Genomic DNA, 23,367 nt, shown 5'->3' with positions numbered 1-23,367 from the left:
CTCTTGAGACTGTTTATTGGCGGTTTATTTGTGGGAACATTAATATAACTTGACATGTAGCCAGTGGTGGATCCTTTAAACTGGTGCCAATACACCAACAATGTAAACACTTGTTACAATTACAAAAAAGTCCAGCATAAGAAGTATGAGCTGAAAGAAATAAATACAAATAAAAAATAAAATAAAAGCACTGAATTCCAGAAACTAAATATGCCTCTTCATAATGGAAAGGTTTGTCTCGTCCAAAGAAAATTAGGGTATTGTTGGGGATTTTTTTCCTGCTTTAAAGTTAAAACCCTTGCTCTTGCAATTGAGCTGATTGACTTGAAATAAGCTGCTAAACTAAACTACATTGTGGCTGCATGGTAACACTTATCTTATTCAAAGCTCTTTGGCGATCCATTGACCCCTCCATGAAGCAAATGGAGCTTGAAAGTGGTTTGCAACTTTGCGTCTATCTCATGTTGGTATAGCAAGTACCTCTATGGCATGGAAATGCATATCCATTTCTGTGCACTGGTTAACCACATAGTGGTGCTACAATGTTGGTGATTGCTCGATCACTTAGATGTGAGACTAAATTCAAGCTATTTGATTTTCTGAAATGCCAAACCAATTATAGAATGATTAATAGAATGTGCTGTCATCTTTCATCCCTAATTTCCATATCAATTTTGCATGTAATTTTTTTTTTGATTAAACCCTAATTTCCCTTACAAACTAGCAACTCAAACTATAAATATTTGACATAACACTAACTTTTTAACACTCTGAATACTATACATTTATTTGAAACTGGCCACAATATCTCACTTGAGATGAAGAAATTTTCATTATCCAATATAAGCCAATGATATATGAATTCTGCCTCTTTTCATATCAATTTCATTAAATTCACTGAAACACTGAAGCACCTTAATTGTATATTTTTCCAAATTGTTTCATAAAAGTAACTAAAAAAATGACTACAGCATTATAAAACAGTACATAGCGGTAAATAAATGTACATTACATTACAAGTTACACATGAAGTGAAGTAGAGAGCACAATGAGATTCACTTTTAAACATATCTGCATTATAGTTTTGCACTAAATTTCTCTTATAGAAAGCATCTTATACCTCTGTACTGGTGTCAGCCAAGTCTGCAGACATTATGTTTTCAGCCTGTCTGCTCTATTCTGCTAAACACGATAGTCCTGTAACACCTTCATTTCCTCTGGAGCATCAAGCATTCCCTTGGGATCAAGAACAGGCTGCTTTTGAAATTTTGGTAGTTAAAGGTCAAGGTCAGGTTTTGGCCTTGACTGTTTCAGCTTTGAATTAAAAACCTGCAAAGTGTAAAATCAATTTTGTTTATGTTAATATTTAATTTCCCATGAACAAAAAGTAAACTACACTTTTTCCCAAAATTGCATTATTTATTTTTATAACATTATGTCAAATAATACATTCACAAAGGGAAAAAATGTGCAAGCGGAAATGTGTGGAAATTTTCATTGGCTCATGTGTAACTGAGCATCAAAGATTTAAAGAGTGGAAAAGGAAACCTGAACTATGAACTATGACTCTGTTATCCCTGTGTCTCTGTACTCCACTGTTTACATCTAACCAACACAATCAGAAGGACACGTCACACATTAGCACTGTGAAAAGCCATAAATACTCTCAATTTAAATGCGTTTACACCATTGCAGTCACAACAACAACAACAAAAGATTAGGTATCAGTGCATTTTGCAGCAGCAATTTGTTTTTTGTTTTTTTCCAAAAGCACAAACATTCACAGACAACTGTAATAGGTAGCTTAGGAATCAGTCAGACGAAGAACTATAATCATGCAATACAACAATGACACAAATATTTATCCTCTCAACTTTCAACTTTCATGCACCGGAATAGTCAAAAAAAAAATCTGGTTTAACTGATGTGACTTAAATTTAAATGCTCAGGCTCGGTTTAACATGTTAAACCTTTAACTTTGGCCTGTATTATTAACCTACATTTTTCTTTTATTTTCTTACAATTTCTTTTAAACTGAAATCTAGAAAATAATTTGATTTTACATTTATTATTTATTGTAAATCACATGTTACTATTCTGGTATGTTTTCAAAGAATTCAATATCAATGTAACTCAGCTGAAACCTAGATTTGCTTGGTATTGTCCAAAAGTAAAAACTTGAAGATCTCTGTCAAACTCTTTCGTACCAATGGACTGCCCAGAAATTCCTGTTCCAGAGAGGATCAAGCTCACTATCAAGGCTCTGTTGTAATGCCGTTGTCAGGTTTTGCGTAAAATTCTTTAACAACTACAGTACTGGCTGGATTGAAATTAATTCAATCTATGGGGATCTATGAACTGTTCTAATTTTGATGGCCCCCTTAACTTTGCACCATCACAAGGTCAATATCTTGATGCATTAATTTCTTTTATAACCAAATATCTAAATCCAATGACATTTTCATCGTCCTCTGCTCTAATTTTGATTGTGATACTCAGCAAACGATCAGAAGTGAATACTCAAGTCTTCTCTAAACCTGGTTATTATTCTGCGTTAAGGCCTGCTAGTGGTTTCATTTCTACTTCTTATTGTACATGTGTTACAAATCTGAAAATATCAGTGGCTACACAGTGGCTCTATCGTGACAACTCACAAAATACACTGTCAGTCAAAAACCTGGATACTCGTTTCCATTAACATCAATGGGACAACATGTCAAAACTTTGAACTGGTACTATATGTACATATTTCTTAGATTACACTCACAACAGAGCTTTTGACAGGTTAAACGTATTGATGTGTTCAAAGCCCAATGATAAGAAGAATTTGAAAAAAAAAAGAAAAAAGTGTCACCAGTGTTGAACAGTCCATGAAAAGTTCATCAGCCCAGAATCAGCTGATGTTTTAAAGGAAAGGCTGAGAAAACATTCAAAAGTAAACGGTCATGCACAGTTTTCAGATATAGACTTACCCAAGTGAATACATATACATACATGTGTATATATATCTATTTTACAGTATATTATTGATAGGCATGATCTGGTTTGATGTTTTTCTCAGTGCAGTGTTATAGAGCTGTTTGTTTTGTGGAGAAAGCATCTCTGCAACTCTGAACATTTTCATCAGTCTGTGGCTGTTTGAGACCAAGAGCAAAATGTTTTTCTGAATTTCCAGAGGAAATTCAACAACAGCGCACGGACAGATGCCTCTTTTGCAAAGTTATAGTCTTTGTAAAAATCTTAAAGTTTAATGTCACAAATTCCTCTGAATCTATGTCAGACTTGAAAGTCCCCCCAGCCTCAGGTCCCTTTCCCATCACAGCTGAGGGTTTCCTCTGGGTCACAGCGGCAAACTGGAGTACATGTTGGTCTGTGAGACTGTCCCATCTGGGTGATTGTGCTGGATGTGACTATCAAGGGGAAGGGACAGAGCACAATGTGCTGTTGTCTTTACTGCTTTTTTTCTGAAGCGGCAGTTCAGCAGAGAGCAAAGATGGTGAAACACAGACTTGCGGCAAATGATGAAAACCCATGGATCCACAATGGGGTTGACAGCGTAGAAGCGGAAAGCTGCCAGGTTCTCTGAGTCATCACAAAATGGTTGAAAGGCATTGATAAAGCCTGCAATCTGAAGACAGAGAACATCAAGGTTAGTTTTCTTCACTAACAAATAGTCAAATAAAAGAAGTCGTGTTGATGGCCAAAATGCAAAACCTCCGATCTGCAGAATTTTCTGATTGGTAGATTTCACATTTCTCATTTTCCGTCTATCTGCCTATAAAAAAATGCAGCTCTTAGCAGGAAACCGATGGACTGTCTACTCTGGGTAGACAACATGTGGCCACTTGTGGTCTCTTGTGGTTATGTTCACGAGTGGGGGGACTTTGGAGCGTGAGATTGGCCAGAGAATTGGAGCAGCGGAAGCAGTACTGCATTTGCTGTATCACACTGCTGCAACAAAAAGAGAGCTGAGCTGGAAAGCGGAGCTCTCGATCTTCAGGTCAATCTTTGTTCCTACCCTCACCTATGGTCACGAGACTTGCATCATGACCGAAAGAATGAGATCGAAGGTACAAGCGACCGAAATGAGCTCCCTCAGAAGGGTGGCTGGCTTCTCCCTTAGAGACAGGGTGAGGAGCTCAGAGTAGAGCTGCTGCTCCTTTGCATTGAGAGGAGCCAGTTGAGGTGGTTCAGGCATCTGGTTAGGACGCCTCCCTTTGGAGGTGTTCCAGGCACGTCCAACTGGGAGGAGGCCCGGAGCACACCGAAGACCAGGTGGAGGGATTATATCTCCACTCCGGCCTGGAAATGCCTGGGGATCCCCCAGTCAGAGCTGGTTGATGTGGCCAGGGAAAGGAAAGTCTGGGGCTCCCTACTGAAGTTGCTACCCCCGCAACCCGACCCCGATGGATGGATGCCTATAAAAAAAAGGGGGCAGGTTTTGCTCTTCGGCCATCGATGTGAAAAAAAATCCTGGTCAGTTCTCCCTAAGCCTTTCATTTTAATATGGTTTTATGTTTTACTATGTTTTCCAAGTAGTTTTTTTCTCTGAACTTCTCTGCAAACTTTTTATTCTTTACTGTCCAGGCACCAGAGTGTACGAGACAGGGAAGTTAATGAAAACAAAAATTTGCATCACTGTATGCTAACTAATACAAAGAAAGTCAGGAGCACAGCACAGATGCAAGCACTTAATTTTCCATTTGTAGAAAATAAAAATTTTCGGGATAATGAAACCAACTCTTTGGCTTCAATTCAAACGTCATGTCTGGAAGGCAGCAGTCACCACTCATTGCCTCGCCAACATAGTTTCAGCATTAAGGCAGCATGTCGCTGTTGAAGTGTTTTGAAGTAGTGGTGTTAGAAAGCCTGTTTACGGTTACAGAGTGCTGAGATGTATTTGATGAAAGCCTGGCCTGCAGCAACCAGACATGAGCATGATCAGGAGAGACTTGACATGTGTGCATGACTGACTATGCTTGGATGTCTTAGCTTTAGCTTTTGAATGTAAACTGATGATTATTTAAATGGACTGCATAGAAAGATACATAAATATATATATTTATAAAAATATTTAACATTTCTTCTTGCAGTTATAAATAAAAACACAGCTTGTAAATTAATGGCACACAGTATGGCTTTTGACAATTTAAGAAAATATAACATAATAGAGGACAATGCTTTGATATGGTTTCAGTAAATGGCAATGAACTCAATTCATAGATCAAAGAATTAATCGGTTCATCCAAAATTATATATATTAATTAATAATATTCATATTAACTTGCGTTTTAGTGATTTGACATCTCAAGATTAAACATTATGGCTGTTGGACTGAGCCAAAACAAACCTGACTAAAACCTCTGTAAGAGCAGATATAAATGGAGTTGTCGGCACTTTGGTGTTGAGACCAGATGCGAAAACATGACTGTGTGCTTAGTATCAGTGTCAAGTGAAACTGTGATTCATCTTGTAATGCGAGGCTCTACCAAATGTCAGCATCCAACTCTTTAGACCAACAGAAACATACTCTCTGTGAGTTTGCATTTAAATTTCAGGAGTGCAAACTGTCCTGAATACTGATGGAGACAACGCTACATGACATGAAGAATCCACCGTTTTTCTGCATTGACCTTTGAGTCATGACAGACTGCAGACAGGCAGCGAAGACAGCAGCAGATAGCTGAGAGAGAGAGAAGGTGCAGCTGGCCCAGGAAGCACCTTTGTCACCTAGCTCCTCTTCTCTATCAACAATTCTCCATTTCCTCAATGAAATATCCAACAAACTGTGGTCTAATTAATGACTTGTGCTGATTGAGTGCTTTTATGCATTTGTGTAAATGTTTCCCTGTTGCTAGGGCCTGGACAGAAAACTAATAAGCTAAGAACAGAGTGAGAGGGACCAGAGGGAACAGGTCCAGAGCCAGGCCAAACCAGACTACCAGAGGGACCAGACACGAAGCTGATTATGTTCTTACTCACACGGATGTGGTCGCTCAGATATTGATCCACAAATACACCCATGAGAAACACAGGAGATGATGACGCTAACTACACACCCAAAACAACAACAATAACTACCATGAAATGTCAGCAAGATGTTGTGCATGATAGCAGAAGCAACTTCATCCACCCTGACAAAGTCTTGTCATCGTAGGTGTGTCTGAAGTGGTTAAAAACCAAAGTGGAACAAACAGCGGTCCAGATGTTTCTGACTTTTTAGGAAGTAATCATGATTCTTGGTTGGTAGCGTGCGTTTTTCTTGAATTGTGCAATCGTTTTGGGTAGACTGTTGGATTTTTTTGTGATTTGACCAGCTCAATACATAAACCGTCCAAGTTGAAACATTCATGAATTGTAATACTCTAATACATCTGCAGACACACACATTTTCACCAAACACACAGGAGAAGTGATGTGGCTTTTAAAGGATATTTCCTTTTCAAAACAGTCGATTGCGACAGCGATTACAAGAAACTAACCAAAAATTTCACAATCTGACCTGATGCTACCTCTTCTTTTCCTCTCTATTTATCTATGTGCTGACCAAAACATTGCAGGATAAATTTACCTTGTAAAGAGCTGTGTAAACCTGTTCAATAAAAAAACAAAAAAAAAACAAAACAAAACCACAACCTCAAATTAAACGAATAATCAAAAATATATATAGAAAATCCACATCACAAGCTCTAACCTATCTTCCAAAAATTACAACTGGATCTACTTTCAGTCTACTGACACATGAATGTTGACTTAAAAAGTAGGTTTTAACTTAGATAAGTTTGAGCTGGGACAGCACAATAAGGTTGCGGGTTTGGTTCCCCGCCTGGGGCCTTACTGTGCGGAGTTTGTATGTTCTCTCCGTGCCTGCGTGGGTTTCCTCCTATCGTCCAAAGACATCGTGTTTGGGTTAATTGGTGACTCTAAATTGTACGTAAGTCTGAGTGAGTGTGAGTGGTTGTTGGTCTCTGTCTGTCTCTGTGTGTTGGTCGTGTGGTGGACTGGCGAGCTGTCCAGGGTGTAACCAGTTACCAGTTAAGGTGTCCCTCTTGGACCTTTTTCTATAACAGACTTCATTCTCGCAACAATTTGTTGCGATGTTATACATGAGGTAAAAATGAGTCTCAGGCTCTCAGCCACAGTGACAAATATCTCCTCTATCAAGCACCTTACGCAGAATTGCCAGAAACTTTTCAAACTTATTTGCATTTTCATACGCTCTGCTATTGCACTTGCTCTTGTTGTCTCAATCTACATGAACACCCTCAGCCTCGCTACTGTTCCTTTATACTACCCTGCCTCTTATGGTCCTCTCAATGCACCCTAAGCCCCACAGAGAAGGACGCAAATCATTAGCTGTCTTCTCCAAGTGCTGCAGGCTGTGGGGCCAAAAGTGATGGGATGTCAGGCTCTTCTTAAACAGCAGTATATTAATGTATCAGCCTGAGGTTAAAAAGCAGGCCAGACACGTTATACAGCAGGCCAGAATCAGGGAAGGGAGAAGCCTCCCAATGCGAGGAATGAAGAAACGTCTTGTGAAAACACATATAGTCAGGTTCGTACGTGCACTGTATAAACAAATGGACACAGCATATTAACAGAAAGATGCACATACACTGCCCATTATGTGCAAATGCATACACATTCCTCATCCACATCCACAATTCTTACAAGAATAAAACTCAGAGCATTTTAAGTTTTGTCAATAAAATGATGGAGAAGAGTGAAATAGTGTGACATGACATAACTGAGTAGGAATTATTGATAATGAACATAGTTGCATCTAAGGACTGACTGACTGATTAAATCAGGTCTATACAACTTTACTTAGAACTTCGACATCCTGCTGCTTGAGAATCTTCATGTACCTGGACCCAGTTTGACTGGTGTTAATGTGTAGGCTACATCCTGGCAGAGACACACAAGATGCTATTTGGGGCTGATGATTGCTGCGTCTTTCAGGAAGCAAGCCCCTTAATGGATGTCTATGCTCTATGACCCATTATTTTCCATCTCATGGTCCTGGAGGACTCTTCCCAACTCTTTCTTCCTGATCCTGTTTCACTGCAGGATCATTACACGGGCAGAGGCAGAGCACGTATTAATGGCCTTTCAGAGAGAATTGTCGGCAACCTTGAGCAAGAACACAGAGAGAGAAAAACGAAGCAGTGACGCAATAGTCTTTAAAGTAGTAATTTCACGTTTTGGGCATTATTTTGAATGACTGTCTCTTAATGAGAAAATTCGTAGATCAATATCAGTCTCGTGTGGGTCTGGTAAATCAGCTTTTGGTTAAGTGGATAAGGCAAATGTGACAGCAAACAGCTGCTTATTTACACATTCAGCAGTAATAGATAATTAAAGCTCCCCACCAGTGGTGAAGTCAGTATCTGTTTAAATACTCTGGTATGCTCATCGGCTTGTCTGAAATTGTTCTGTCTGCTGCTGGCCAGATCACACCAACTCGGTTATTAGAGCCCGTGTTTTTTCGGAAAATGACAACCAGTGTCTGGAAACGAGGCTGCAAAACAATGAGCTAAGAAAGGAGTGGTGCATCTTAATTAACTACACATTGTCTGGTCATTTGATACATTGTAGAAGTTAACATGTTTATAGGAGCTTTAAAGCTAATAACAATGTGAAAGGGATAAAAAAAAAAAAAGTATCACCTGAACATGCAATTAATCCCTGCTTCACACTTTCACATTGTTTCATGTAGCAGTTGTTTTAGAAAAATTCAAAAGTTCAGGCTGAGAACTAGAACATCGGTTGGATGATTGCGTTGCTCTGTAATTAAATAAATATTTTCTCCTCTTCGCTGACTTCTTTCATATACTGATCAGAAAATGTTGTATTCCATTCACAGGAAACGCATAAGCTGCTCTACTTTCACTGTACAATGAAAGGAAGTCAAAATTCACCACAAATGGAAAAACCCCTCCCCCTTTCCTGAGTTTTTGTGATTGAATTAAAAACAAAACAAAACAGTATTATTCAACATTTATCACCGTGTGAATTATCTCTCAATCAATGAAATTAAAGCTGATTATAGGGCAGAATCATAATAAAAGGACTTTACAAAGCCCCTTTGTTTTCATGGTTTCACTGTCGCACCTAAATGTCTATGAACACAAAACCTCAGGACATTAACGTCAACTAAGTCAAACCCCAGGGGTTTACCAAAAATTTATCTTCTGGCGCATGCACTGTGGGTCAACAACATCAGGGAGGCATTTATTTCACATGCTCCAAATTTTCACCTCTGATTCGTTTTCACACCGAAAGTTCACACAGTCCTTCACCTGGAGCTCTGACGTTTATCTTCATCTTCAGTTTCACATCTTCCATTTTAATTTCTTTTTAAGCACACCCTTTCTATAAACTGGACCGGGCACGTGAACTCAACACAAATAAAAAATGTGTTACACACACAGTGCGCCAGCAGTTGCTGTAGAGCACTATAACAGTGAGCTGACCAATAAAGTGCAATCAAATTGATTAAAAAAATGAAAGCTGCTGCTAGAAATCTACAAATAACTACAATTAAATATGTTTTTTTCCTCAGGCATCTAACTACACTGGCCTCTGCCCCAGATTTAGTTCCTGAAGGAGCTGCATTGGTGACTCATACAGTGAAGACTTAAAACTTAACTTAAAAATCAGCTGAGCATTTTGAGATTGCAGGGGAATTTCCCATCTATAGCACATAAGTAAATGAGACGGTTTGTGTAATCTATGATCGATATAGATAGAAAAAAAGATGCAGAGAGGAAAAAACTGGCAGGCGGGTGATGGTGAAAGCAACTATGTACATCTGGTGTCAGCAGTTGCTTTGTTAACTATGATTTCATCACAAAGACAAGTTTCCGAAGAATTTCAAACTGGTCAGTAAAACACTGTCATTTTAGGAGGCATCTCAGACGGCACGTCAGACTAAATGGCGCGTCTCAGGAGAAACAAAAAAAAAAAAAAAAACTGAACAAATGTAAGTGGCAGCAATGTGAGGCAGTAAAAGCAGAGCGTGTTTGTCCGTCCGACAACTTCCATTAGTGAAATCATCCTGTTCGTAAGGCCATTAGTAAATTCCCTTTTTTAACAAATGCTTCAGGCTGCGGTGAATTGCCAGCGGCTATTACACCTTTTACAGACATTCACCTAAATGGACTCTGATTGTTGTAAGTCTAACACTCAGTGCAGTCAGTCATTTGTTAAAAAACAGCAGAATAACCAGAAAATAAATATGCTTTATGTCTACAGAATCTACAGCTGTAATCCCCTTTCGACAGGCACTTGCACCATCGACTGAGAAGCAGAGGTAGATGCTAAAATTGTGAATAGCATACTTTCAAACTGGGTAAGATTGGCTGATATGTACTAATGCATGAGATAAGAATAGTCACACAGCAGTTGTCTGCAAAATCTTGATTCTTTTGTGGTAAAGGCTCATCAGGTTCCTCTTCAACAATGACGGCGTTTCACAAGCATTGTTATGGACTTAATGCTGCTGATGATGGACTGGTTTTGACACTATATGTGAAATTTAAAATGAGCAGCAGATTATCTTTGAAATGATTCAATGACTTAAGTTTGACTTTAAGGATTATCATTGACTTGTACTTGTGTAATTTCATGTTAGGTTGGTTGCAACAGAGACTCAAAGATGCAAAGACTACAGGACTACAGCCGTATACCTTTCTAATTCCTCGCCACGTGTACAATACCTCATCCCATTTGTCAACAGTTGAGCACAACTGAGTATTATGAATATCAGTGTTTCATTTTCATTCACATTGAGCAACGTCATCTTGAAATTACGATATGGCTTTAAAACATTGGGCCCTATTTTTGTAGGTTTATCCATCATTCCAGCTGCTTATGATTTCAATTCATTACTGAGTTCTGGGGATGTGATAACATCTGTGATAACTTTGTCAGCTTAGGAATTGATACAAGAAGTCAAGCAACCAGGTGGGTTATACATAATTTCTCAGTTAAATCCTATATTTCTGTCAATCTCCAGAGTACACCAAAATTTTCAGTCGGGGTGTCTAGAAAGATTAAAGGAAGTTCATATAATGAGGCGAAACTGTCGGAGACCTGGCCTGACATTAACACATCTCCTAGTAGCTATTTAAAACATTTAAAGTATGTGCTGAATTGTTTACCTTCCACTCATCATTCAAGATATAAGTATTGCAAAGCTTGGACATGTATTTTGCTTATTTCCAGAATCTGCTGCTACACTTTGGAATAAAAATTGTTATTTTTACATGATCATAGCGGCAAAGTTTAAATTGGCTTTATTAACTGTCAGTACTCCAGTATTATTCAGTATTGCTGCTTTTGCTACTTTTCCAGCAATACCAGTTCAGTCACCTGAAGCCCTTAAAGCTACTTTGGTTCATAATTTCACCACGTAAGAAAAAGATGAATTTGTCTCTAGTAAACAAAGTGTGTCCATTTTGACAAGTGAATACTGGTAATTAAGAACAGAGCACTTGTGCTTGCATTTCGTTCATCCTCAATTTTGCTGAGAAAGTTTGCCAACTCACAAACTCAGAGATGGATTTTTAAGATTACAGCAGAATTTTTACATTTTGGCAAAAATATAACTATTTTTGTCTTTGTCAAACATTAAGCCCATCTGTCATCTATCGGTAACATTTTTTTTCTACTTTATATGTCTAAATGACATATTGTGTATGCGCAGTGTACAACAAAAGTGAACTAACAATTCCATATGAACTGCACACATCAAAAATATACTATTGTTCTAAATCGTTACCCAAGCAATCACTGACTTCCATATGTAACATATGTTACTCCTAACCCAGAGAGTGAAGTTTTCCCATTCCCCTAACCCTTTTTCTATTTGACCATCACATATTTTCAGACAATAGTGTTCCCTGGGCTCTCAAAACCCTCAGCCCACGAATCTGCACTTTGTTGCCTGGTTGCAATTATCCATTTGATGTTGTTATTGTCTCTTGTACACTTTGAAGGCAGATCTTGAATCATTTGGATAAGTAAAACATTTTTGGGAGGATCACAAAAGAACATTTCATGACACCTGCTCCCAGGAATATAAAAATCAGTCAGTAAACACAGCTATTTATGTAGAGAAGTCATCAACCACACCAGGCCACGAAATGGCACTTTTTTTTTTTTTTTTGCGTTTCAAGTCAAATGCAATGATTCATTACCTTTCTGATACCAGTAAAAAGGGAGGAAATAAACTGCACATGTCCTTCACTCTGTGATACAGCCAAATCATTCAAGATCACATTTTTATGTAGGGAAGTGCATGGTTGGCTTTTTATTTCACCGTTTCTTTTGTTCCTCCTGTAAGAAAGATATGGGATTGATCAGAATGTTTCTTGGTTACAGAGTGTGTTCTTGTCCTACTTATATTGAACTATCTGTCAGCTCTTCTCTGTTTTCACACATCCCTCAGCACGACAAAGGTTATAATCACATTCTGCTCCAGTTTGTTTGATTTGTGGGTGTTATGTTTCACTACCTCATCTCAGCTAGATTTTATTGGATCATATATCTCCTGAGAGCGGTGGCAGGTGAAGTCTGAATCAAGAATCGTTTTGTCTTTACCTGGAATTTACCATCAATATTTCAACACCAGGAATAGATTTGGAAAGCAGCTTCTAGTTTTGGATACGATATCTAGTTGGATTAATACCTGGATTAATTATTGTTGTTTGTTTTGGCTAACTGGTTCACATGCAGCTGATCTCTGTATTGAACTCATGGTTGTTGAAAAACATCATTGTTGTCAAGTGAGAGTGTGATATATAAAAGGTTTATTTTGCTTTAAAGTTAAGATTATAACTGTGATTTTTTTCTTTCTAGAACATTTTTTGGAGGCTGATTTTATAAAGGAAGAATCTCTCCAACAACTTAAAATGACACGTTACCTGTGATTATTTTAGTGTGTTGTCGTTTTATCTTATTTCCTTTGTGGATCAGAGGTGAAAACTGAGATGATCCATTTACTCTTTATCCTGTGTTGCTGCAACAGTTTCAACAGGGATCTACTTCAGCTGAGGACAAGATAATGTAACCAGATTCATTAAGATTTTTACATAAAAGTGATCAGGCCACTTACTCAGGTATGATTGTGCCATGTAAAATTACATTCAGATTAAACATAATAAGGTGCAAAATTGAAAAATGGCAAACATTTGATCTGATCTGAATCAGTGATGTGAAAATACTTGCAAACAAAGTCCAACATGAACTCACTGAAAATTATTCCAACCAAGTCACATAATTGTTGAATCAAAATGGGATTTTTTTACTCAAAGAAAGTCTGCGGATGTGTAAATGCAAACAGGGTATAATCATATTTTAAGTTTTTAGTTTTCTATTATTTATGTACCATAAATGTACAATACACACAGCAAAAACAGTGTATGAGTCTCTGAATATCAAATGAAACCAAGAGGGATCCCAACACTGAAGTTGAGAAACTTAAGTATTGGGTGTGGAGCACATATCATGAGACTGCTGTGAGAACAATGAAGTTGCTGGTACATAGACAAACAGCTAAATGCAGCGAGAAGCCAAGAGGACAAATATGGAGAGCACTGAATAGTTTCTGCATACAGTAGAGGGCATATTCTGTGTGTTCAGGTAATTAATGTGAATATTTTATTAACCAACTCAAATACCTGCAACTTGTTTCAACACATACACACAACGTACTATTGACTTTGCATAGAAGTGTACCAAAGGGAAGTAGTTAATCTATTGCTGTCTCTCAAATTCAACATTGCATTGCAAAAGTCTAATGTGAATAGATGACCTATATGTTTCTCCAATAACATTTACTTCTAAACAACAGCTGCTGACAATTACTACCATTTTCCAGGGTCATAACGTTTTATTATTTCGTCAATGTAATAAACTGATGTGGGCCACAAACTTAAAAACTATTATTTTGTCAAACTTAGTGCTAGAAACTCAGAACATGCTGGGAAGTGTCAGCAACAAATTGAAGAATATTTCCTGTTGCAAATACACATCTGTATCCTACAATGCTGCGCTTCAGTTTAAAAATACTCATCACAGTATGGATGCACATAAAAGAAATGTATCGGTCTATTGGAGTAGTTAGGAAATTTTAATATTTTAAAAAATTGGATCCAATATCTTTCAAATAACTAGACTTCATGCAGTGATTGGGGATGTAAATTATTCAAAAGCAAATGATGGATTGATCATGGGCAGTCTATTAGGGAGCCAAATTCTTCCTGGATTTGAGCAGTCCAAATAGAACAAATGGATTTCTTACAGTTTTTTGCTTTTCCACGCACAAGTTACGCAACATTAAAAAGTATGTTGGGAGCCATCTGACCACAATATGACCACAAAAGAAAAAGAATAAAGAGGCTTTAAAACATGAACACTTGAACACAAAAACAGGATGTTGCTCTGTCTTGCATTGTCAGTGTTCATTTGGCATTGCATTGATTTTAAACCCACAACAATTTTGCCACAGGTTATTCAGCAGCTTTCTGTGGAAAAAACAAAAAATATGGCACCGTTTACCTGTCCAACACCAGACAGGTTAGATTCAAAGCTGCTGAAGATATTTCCATCAGGTGGTTGGGGGAGACCAAAATCTGAGCCAAAAGCATGGTTAAAATTTCACCCAAGATTGATCTTGCGCATAGAGATATGCCAGCAAATGAATTGCTTTGTCAGCTTCAACGATCATGATATGTTAGTATTTACAGCTTTTTTTGCTACTCCTTGATGGATAGAAAAATAAAAGCAAGTGATCAAGGTTAGGTCAAAGCCTCGGCTGGAATTAGAACTAGGTTATCAGCAAAGAATTGGGCCTAATCGATTTCTGCTCTCCAGATCTGTGTTCAGACGCTTCATTTTCCAGTGCCTCAGCTATTAATAATCTCCCCAGCAGCTGCTCACCCAGTCTGAGGCCTGGGGCCATGTTTTCCCAAACACTTCAAGGACTTCAAGAGGCCAATACCTAATTACCTTGTGGATTGGTTGTCCACTTTCCCCCCATTTAAACTAAATAAATTATGAGGATGCACAACAAAACAGGATAAAACTGCATGAAATGAATGGCATGACTACCACGCCTGAGGCCTTGTGACTACATTAGTGAGAGTAAATGTGGTACGTGTTCATGAAAGTCTGATGTGTTGAATGCAGGATTAAGCATCTTTCCACATCAAGAGGGAATCCTCATTGTTCACTCCACAAAGCCAGCTGATGATTACAGAGCATCATCTTTCCTTAGAAACTCAAACAAAGCTCACAGTGACATTTATCTACCAGCAGCAGCATAACCTGGAGAACAATAGCAGGAGACAAAGCCACCTCTTATTTTGAGTCTATTACAGCATATGGGTCTATGTACCCATAACTGAACCTCTCCTATGACGTGTGCGTCCACCGGACACCTCATACTCTTGCAAGTCACGCCGCCTTCAAAAGGGATCCAACAATTATTTCCACATGCTGCAAAAGTAATTTCATCTGAGATCTTTGGCAAGCGTTACAGCACAAAGTTATCTTCCATCGGTCTAAAGTGGGTGAATTCCCCTCTTCTACCAAACATATTTCCTAAATTGGGATCCAGTTGTATTTTGGGGAGTGCCTGTTCAATGGCAATTGACCCTTGACAGGGCATGTCAAGGGACCTCACCTCATATAGAATTATTCTTCATATGACTATACTAAATCCTTTACTTTGACTCTTCAACATAGTTTTCTTTCTCAGACATTATTGCGTGTTCTTCTGTTTTAGCGCAGTTTCCTGGTTGTTATTCTGTCAGACAGCTCAGATTTATGAGGTACTGCACAGTCCCAAAGGCACACAGCTGTGTTACCAGAGTTTTCTGACATTGTTTCTACTGGCAATCAATTCCTCTTATCCAGTGGGCTTAGTGCTATTGGAAGTTGTTTGGTATTTTCATTTCTAAATGACAGCATGTACTGTGTGCTATTTAGTTGTAGTTGCAATGGAAAGAAAGACGGGCTGTGAATAAATAAGAAAATCTCCATTCATGCCCTCAGAGTCGGTTTGTGTACCCTACCTATCTATAGTTACTGCAGTAGATTCAGGTCAGTGTGGCCCAGTTCAGCAGCATTTTCAAGAGTGGCTGAAACTTGTTTTTGCAGATGATCCATCACAGCACATTGCTCAGATTCTCCATAGTGGGACGACTTAAACTATTACCTTAAATCAGTGGGAACTGGAGGCTGCAAAGGCAGGAAAAAAAGTATATATATTAGGGCTTTCAAACTATTAAAATTCTTTCATTATTAATTGTGCTTTATTTTGTGGTTGCAAAAAAACTCATGAAGAAGGCAATATATAAATGCTACACTGTGTTTACTGAAACTAAAGAGCAGATGTGGTTTCCGGATTGCAATATATTGGGGGGAAAAAAACCCATACCAGCCACATCATGTTTAGACACCACTCTTTTTCTTTCTTCCTTTTTGGCAACAAACAAATGTCCACATTGATATGGCCCTCTTATTCATCCTTTAGCCAGCTGCTGAGACACACTCACTTGTTTACTTGTTTATCGGAGAGGACTGTACAATGTTACCTGGAGTGGCGAGATATTTGTGAGCCAGCGGTGTCAGCTTTTCACGGGCTCCTGAATGAGCTGACCACGAGTGATGGAGGTATCGATATATCGATACCCACACACAACTAATTTCAGTATCATTACTGTAATAAAATATTGATACTAATAAATACATGCGAAATAAAAGCGCATGTGTCACTTCCTAATCTTTCATTGTATCTTCAGGGTCGGGGTCAGGGTTTTGTGTCTTCTATAGGGGACAGACCTGCAAACTAATGCTCTGCTTCACTACTTCATCTTGGACAGCGATTTACGGCAACTTCGCTAGGACAAACTTTATTCACACTGCCCATTACGTGTCGCCAGAGATTGGTGGGGGGGGGTTCAGGATGCGTTAATTGTGTTTTTATGAATTTTATGAAATTAATAATGCAAATGAATGAATCTGGATGAATGGGTTAATTTGGCAGAACAAATTGATATTAATGACTCAGTTGACTCTGAGCCAAACTATTAAAAAATAGCTTTCATTGAGCCCAAACATTAGTGCTGCTGCTGCAGAATAATAGCAATGTCTATGACAATGGGGGAATTTAAACTAACACCACTATCCCCTTTGTGATTAGCCGGTGATATGACGACTGCACTTTATTGAGCCGCAACGTTTGGCTCTGCGGTAGCATGAGGCTCCCGTGGGAACGGCAGTGAGGAGGGATATTGGAGGTAGATAGAGACAAAAGCCCATAAATGTGCTCCGTAGACAGCTTGGATCATTTATAAACTGAGAACTAATAGGCATAAAGAACAAGCTAATGGAGTGGTTGCTGATTTCTCTAATTACATCTGCAATGCTATTCCATTTATTATTCATTTACTTCATAAAATGTTAAAAAAAAAAAAAAAAAAAAAAAGTTGCTTGCGAGAGATGATGCCTTGAAATGTATTACTTATAAATTTCAAGATGCAAAATATCAGGACATTCATTGGAAGATTTGTTCCCAGGTAACCTATCAACTAACTGTTGGTATTTAGTGGCTCTAACTGTGTTATATCACACTGGGAGAGGGCATGCTCTAGATTACATCCTTCAACTGGTTGCCTTTTTGTAGCCGTATTTATTTTATTTTATTTTATTTTTTTGTTTTACAAACTGTAACCGTATCCTCCATATGCCAAGTGTCAACAGTCTGTCCTAGAACAAACCAAGTAGGACTTCAAACAATGTTTCAAGCTAGATCAAACATGTCAAACGTTCTTTCACAGTACAGCTACACTGATATCATTCATCACACTGACTTATATTGCTTAATGGGACCTTATCTTCTCAGTTGTCTGCTGCATTAGCAGTTTTGTACTGTTTGCTTAAATCAATGGGAGGTGACAAGTCCACGAAGCTCATGTGTGATTCAGGTAAAGAACATTCACAGTTGATAGGTTTCTCTTTAGAGTTGAGCACAGCACAGTACGCTGACAACAACGAATAGGTGCTTCGCAGAATCATTTACAAATTCTTTGATCCCTGTACCACAACCATGAATGTTTTTTTCTCCTCAAAATTGAGTAATCTTGCAAAATTTAATAAGGAATCCAACCTCAGAAGGAAACTGAAGAAGTAGTGCACATCTGTTTTTGTCCAAAGGCCAAAATATGCAATCTTGTAAACCTGATCTGTACACACAACATTATTTATCTCTGTGAGGGGAAGAGACAATAACAAATGTTTTCAGATTTTACTATTTCTTTTTTATATTTTGTGCCACATCATGCATTTCCCAGCACCTGTTTAGCATCTCACTCACGTCTACCAGTGCATGAGCCATGCTGATGATAGCTAACTGCAGAGCTCAATTTTCAGAACTTGAAAACTCCAAGGTATAGTCATTGACATGAAATGGCTTTGAGTAAATTAAGATTAACTGGAAACACATGCTGCCACATCATTGCATGAATGATGACTCCATGTTGGTTGTGCACTTGGGGATGTAAAGGAGGGAGTTTGTAAGAGTCTGAACTCTGTCATTTCTGACAGTACCATCAACAAAATATTGATGGTTCTATAAAATATCTAATGTAGCGCAAAATCCCATGAACATTAGTTGTCCTTCAGGCACACTAAGTGATGTAAATACCTAAACCACATCTGTCTGGAATCATGAGAAGTCTACTGACTCGCCTCACACGCTTCCCCCACAGTCTCAGCTGTTCCATTTAAAACCACAAGCATGTTCATGAATTCAGTAAATTAAGCACACACTGTGCGAACACACTCACACAGAAAATAATGGGCCATAGATGAGCATGCAACTCTAGATTATACCTTAGAAATATTTATGCCAAAGATTTATTTTTGATCAAAGTGGTGGTTTTGAAAAATAAGCCATGTGACATTTCCAGATTATTTTGACATTGATGTGTTTTTAAACAGAAACAGAAAAGTAGTGCTGTGATTAAAAATGAAGCATACATGCAATGAAGTTACAGTTTTGGTTTCTTCAAGCATTACTTATTTAATTACACTGTTGACGGTGATATATCATCGGCAATGTAAATTGCCCTGAGCCAAAATACCACTGTCACGCACAGCCGATTAGTCAAACCTTCAGGACTAACATTACCACAAACTGTCTACATGCAGACAGTGAGTAGATGGTGAGAGTGAAATGATGCAAAAACTATTTTTACTGTTTCCTGTAAGCTATTTAACTTAGACTAGAATCCAACTTTAATTTACATCACATTGCTCACATCCTCCAGCTGGATCCTATTTCCTATTCCCTAAACATGACTTTCTTTTATACCTGGCTAATGTTTAGGGGTACAGACTGGAGGCTGCTTAACCTTGGAGCCCTGCCACAAGAGATGTAATGTCTGGGATGGGCCATACCAGTCTTCCAGGGTTGTCAGGTTTGGCACACTCCTCTCAAACAAGGACCAGTATGGAGCTGAGCAAACACGTTCACAACAAAAACACAAAATGACAGGCTGTTTTGTGTTGCAAAGGCGGCACTTTAAGGCACACCTTTTATTTTACTTGAAGGTGGCAGAGTAAATTTGAATAGTTATGGAGACTCCAACAGAGCACACAAACACATCCCAAAGCGACAAAAAAAATAATGATCACCATGCCAGCTGAGGTTTCATGGCGGTAATGATTACAGAATGAGTGGAAGGAATTAATGTCACTAGTGTAGAAACAGTGCAGGAGAGGGAAGTCCACAATTCCTAAGAAACCCATTAAATGCCGGAGACTGAACTCTCCACTCACAGTGACATCTAGTCAAAGAAGCTCTCTGTTTCTCTTCCTCTTTCAGCAAAAACATGTTTCAACTTCTTTTCTATTCCCTGAGGTCTGTTTCAAATGACACATCGGGATATCGCATCTCTGACTCAGCAGTAAAAGCTTGGACGAAATGTGTTGTCAAAGAAATTGAGAGGGAAACACATGAATTAAAAAGGAAAGACAAATGTGAACTTACAGTGAGTGGAAGGGAACAGATGACGAAGATGACAGTGATGAGCGCCAGCAGTACCAGGTGGTCCATCTCTTCCTCCCCCTGACCGAACCAGGCCAGGCTCAGCCGCCTCCTTCTCCCTGTCGATACAACAGAGCTACGCCGCATCAGCTGATTGCGGTGCATCTTGCACAGGCTGACAATCACTGAACCGTTGCACACAAACACTGCAAAGATCAGCAGAGCCATGAGGGACGAGTAGGTCAGAGAGAAGCCACGCACCAAGCTGTCCTGGTCAACCTCTGTCGCATCCATGTCGATAAAGCACCATGTCCCGGGACAGTACTGCCTGAATCTGCCATAGCCACTGAAAGGCAGGAGGCAGAAGACTAAAGAAAAGAGGTAGATAAAAAAAAGAGTGAACTTGGCAAAGCTGCGGCGGATATGGACAGAATAGAAGTAAGGGTGGCTGATGGCCAGGCAGCGCTCCACAGCCATGGCACACAGGATGAGTGTTGGCGCCAGGCCGAAGAAACTCATGGCAAAGCCAAAGAGGTTACAGAGTGTCTTGCCACCCAAACTTATAAGTGTCATGTTGTGAGCGTAGCAGACGAACACAGGCGGGCTGAGGAGGCAGGTGCCCAGCAGGTCGGTGAGAGCCAGACCAGTGACCAGGATGCAGAAGACAGAGGACCTGGAGCGATGCTCCTTCTGGTGCACTCCCAGGATGAACAGAGCCAGCAGGTTTCCCATCACGCCACCCAAGAACATGATGATGCTTGTTACCGGTTTGCCATCCCAAGTCAGAGACACGGCATCGTTGCAGGTGGTATTGTGGCATGATTCGTTTGAGAGCATGCTGTTGTTTTTGTTTTCTTTGTGCTTCTTCTGTTGTAACTTACATAAAACGTAATGGTGAAGTCTCAGTGAAGAGTTAACATGCAATTCCCCGACAACAGCAGAGAGTCCTGACCTCTTGGTGCCGTCATTTGGTCGCACAGACAGCTGGGCTGTACGCTCACATCCATAACGTTGACTTCAAACAGCGTTCATAGCCTCTCCTGTCTCTGTCCCAAGGTCTTCTCTGGACAAATCTTTGTATGGAAACAAATAACACAAGTTTTTTGTTTTTTAACTGCATAGTGGTCACGGGTTGGACTTCTCTAAATGCAGACATTGTAAACTCAGCCCACCCCAGCAGCATCACATGAGGTTATTTCCTCTCAGAACAGTAATATACACATCTTATCAGAGACGCCTCTACTTTTGTATCTTCCTAGTTTACTCACCTTTTCTGCCGGAAATCAGCACCCACTCAACTGTGTAAGTATCTCCTCTCTTCTCTCTCTGTCTGTTTAAAATGATCGGGGATCTCAGTGTTTCAGCTTTGGACCACCTGCTCCTCCCGGTAACGTGTCGACACATGTACAGTGCGACAGACGGAGCTGCTCGTACTTTCCAGCCCTCCCCGTCCGCCTGGTCCCTCCCACCGACAGCTCACTCCAGCCCACAGACAGGCCGGTGGCTGGGACAGAAATCTGTGGTCTGTTCACTGGAAGTCAAACCCGCTGACTGATCTGTAGAGTTGCCCTTTCCTGACTCGTTTTTAAATGCTGAACTGAAAGTAGAGGGAGCTGCATCGCGAGTGACTAAAAATATCTGAACCCACTCTCCACAATTTCATTTCATTTCAGTTCTAGAAAACAAAAATTCATACCACTTAACTAACCTTTTTTTTTTTTTTTTACCTGATCTTACTTTTGTTTTCATAAAACAAGATAAGTTTAAAACAAACAAACAAACAAACAGATTCCAGTACAATCCAGCTGCAGGCTGGTCAGTACAACAATAAGATCCAGTGTAAAAGGTTGAAACGAATTTTTACTGATTTTTCAAAGTGTTTAGTGTAGTGTAGTTCAGCAGTCTGATGGCAGTTGGGAGGAAACTGAACTCGACAGTCTTGCATCTCAGACCGCAGTATTTCCTGCCTAATGGGAGGAGCTGGAAAAGGCTGTTCAGCGGATTTGAGGGGTCCCTGGTGATGTTTCATCTCCCTTGACAGCCTTGTTGTGCCAGCTCCTCAGAAGATAGCAGCATGACCCCAGTAATCCTCTCTGCTGACCTCACCACCCTCTGTAGCGCCTTCCTGTCTGAGGAAGTTCCTCCGTACGGAGTAGTGGGGATTGATGGACAGGGATGGACCTTCTTCAGCCTCTGAAGCTCTTTTCACCAGGAGGAGATGTGCAGAGACCAGGACAGTTTGTTCAACTTCCAGGAAGTGTGTGTGCTGCACCATCTCCTCTGCTCTTCCACTGATTGGATTGGAAGAGCAGAGGAGATGGTGAGAGCTCTGAAAAAAATTTAATTAGTCTTAAGTGTTTGGTTTGGCAGTGTCTCCTCTAGGTTTTTCAAAAAGGTGTTTTGAATAGCCCTAATCTCAGCTAGTTTACATTTCATATGGCCTTTGGTGCAGTACAACAGAAAAGGGGGGAAGTAGTCCACATTGGCTAAACATGGTCCTGAAGAAATACTTCCCTTACTTGTTTCTGCTCCTCTTGCTCTGCTTGTACATTCTTCGTTTTCTCTAAACCACAGAAAACTGTTTTTTTTTTGTGTTTTTTTTTTTTGGTGCAGCTTTTGTTTCATTACTATCAGCGGTGGATGGGAAGATTAACCCCCCCACACAAATTTCACCCATTTGTAAAATATGTATTCAGAAACATATTAACATCAATAAATAATGGAAGAAAATGCTTTAAAAAATGTATAATACTGTATTCAAAAGCAGACTCAAAAAAAAAAAAAAAAACAGCAGCATTGGCATAGACAGGATAGTTCAGGCTTTCAATTTTACCAATCAGGAACAAGTTCAGAATCACCTGATCAATTTAGGCCTCATCAGATTTTTTGAAAATCTAAATATTACACCAGTAAAACACTTAAAGACAAGTCACATGACAACACACACACGTGAAAAGTTCGGCTATTGCTCCACTTTCCCCATTCGTATTCGCTGTTAAGACACATGCTAATTTGTCAATAGCGGACAACAAACAGAAACCGCTAACTGGAGTCGCGGCCGTCTTCCGGTCACGTGACATAGGTGGACTAGTTCAAGTTGGAGCTGCCGGGGGTGTATCGATACAAAACCTTGGAGTAAGTTTGCCTAGAAGATTCGCAAGTGACGTACAATTTTATTTCGCACTTATCAATAAGTATTGATACTTTATTAGAGTAATCAGTACTCAACTGAGTAGCGTCTTAGCATTAATACCAATTTTCATATAAAAGTTTTTGTCTTGGAAGAGAAAGACAGACAGTAGGGACCC

The 23,367-nt window shown here is 39.4% G+C and overlaps 1 protein-coding gene across 1 annotated transcript; it reads right to left on the bottom strand.

Moving 5' to 3' along the window:
* Positions 1-903: 903 nt before the first annotated feature.
* Positions 904-21,719, bottom strand: ptgir (prostaglandin I2 receptor). Its single transcript, XM_029517877.1, has 3 exons — positions 21,328-21,719; positions 20,063-21,132; positions 904-3,628 (listed from the first exon to the last, which is right to left on the bottom strand). Exons 2-3 carry the CDS (start codon positions 20,894-20,896, stop codon positions 3,341-3,343), a joined length of 1,122 nt encoding a protein of 373 aa, XP_029373737.1. The 5' UTR covers positions 20,897-21,132; positions 21,328-21,719; the 3' UTR covers positions 904-3,340.
* Positions 21,720-23,367: the final 1,648 nt, after the last annotated feature.

This window comes from Echeneis naucrates, chromosome 13, assembly GCF_900963305.1.
Source record: "Echeneis naucrates chromosome 13, fEcheNa1.1, whole genome shotgun sequence".
NCBI classification, from domain to species: domain Eukaryota; kingdom Metazoa; phylum Chordata; class Actinopteri; order Carangiformes; family Echeneidae; genus Echeneis; species Echeneis naucrates.
The sequence above is the reverse complement of the archived record's forward strand: the minus strand, read 5'-3'. Positions and strand labels throughout refer to the sequence as shown.

Excerpts from the sequence above, each read along its gene's own strand:
- ptgir (XM_029517877.1), bottom strand. The coding sequence starts at position 20,896 with ATGCTCTCAAACGAATCATGCCACAATACCACCTGCAACGATGCCGTG. Across the intron at positions 3,629-20,062 it reads TCTGTTCCCTTCCACTCACT|ATTGCAGGCTTTATCAATGC; the intron begins GTAAGTTCACAT and ends CTCTGTCTTCAG.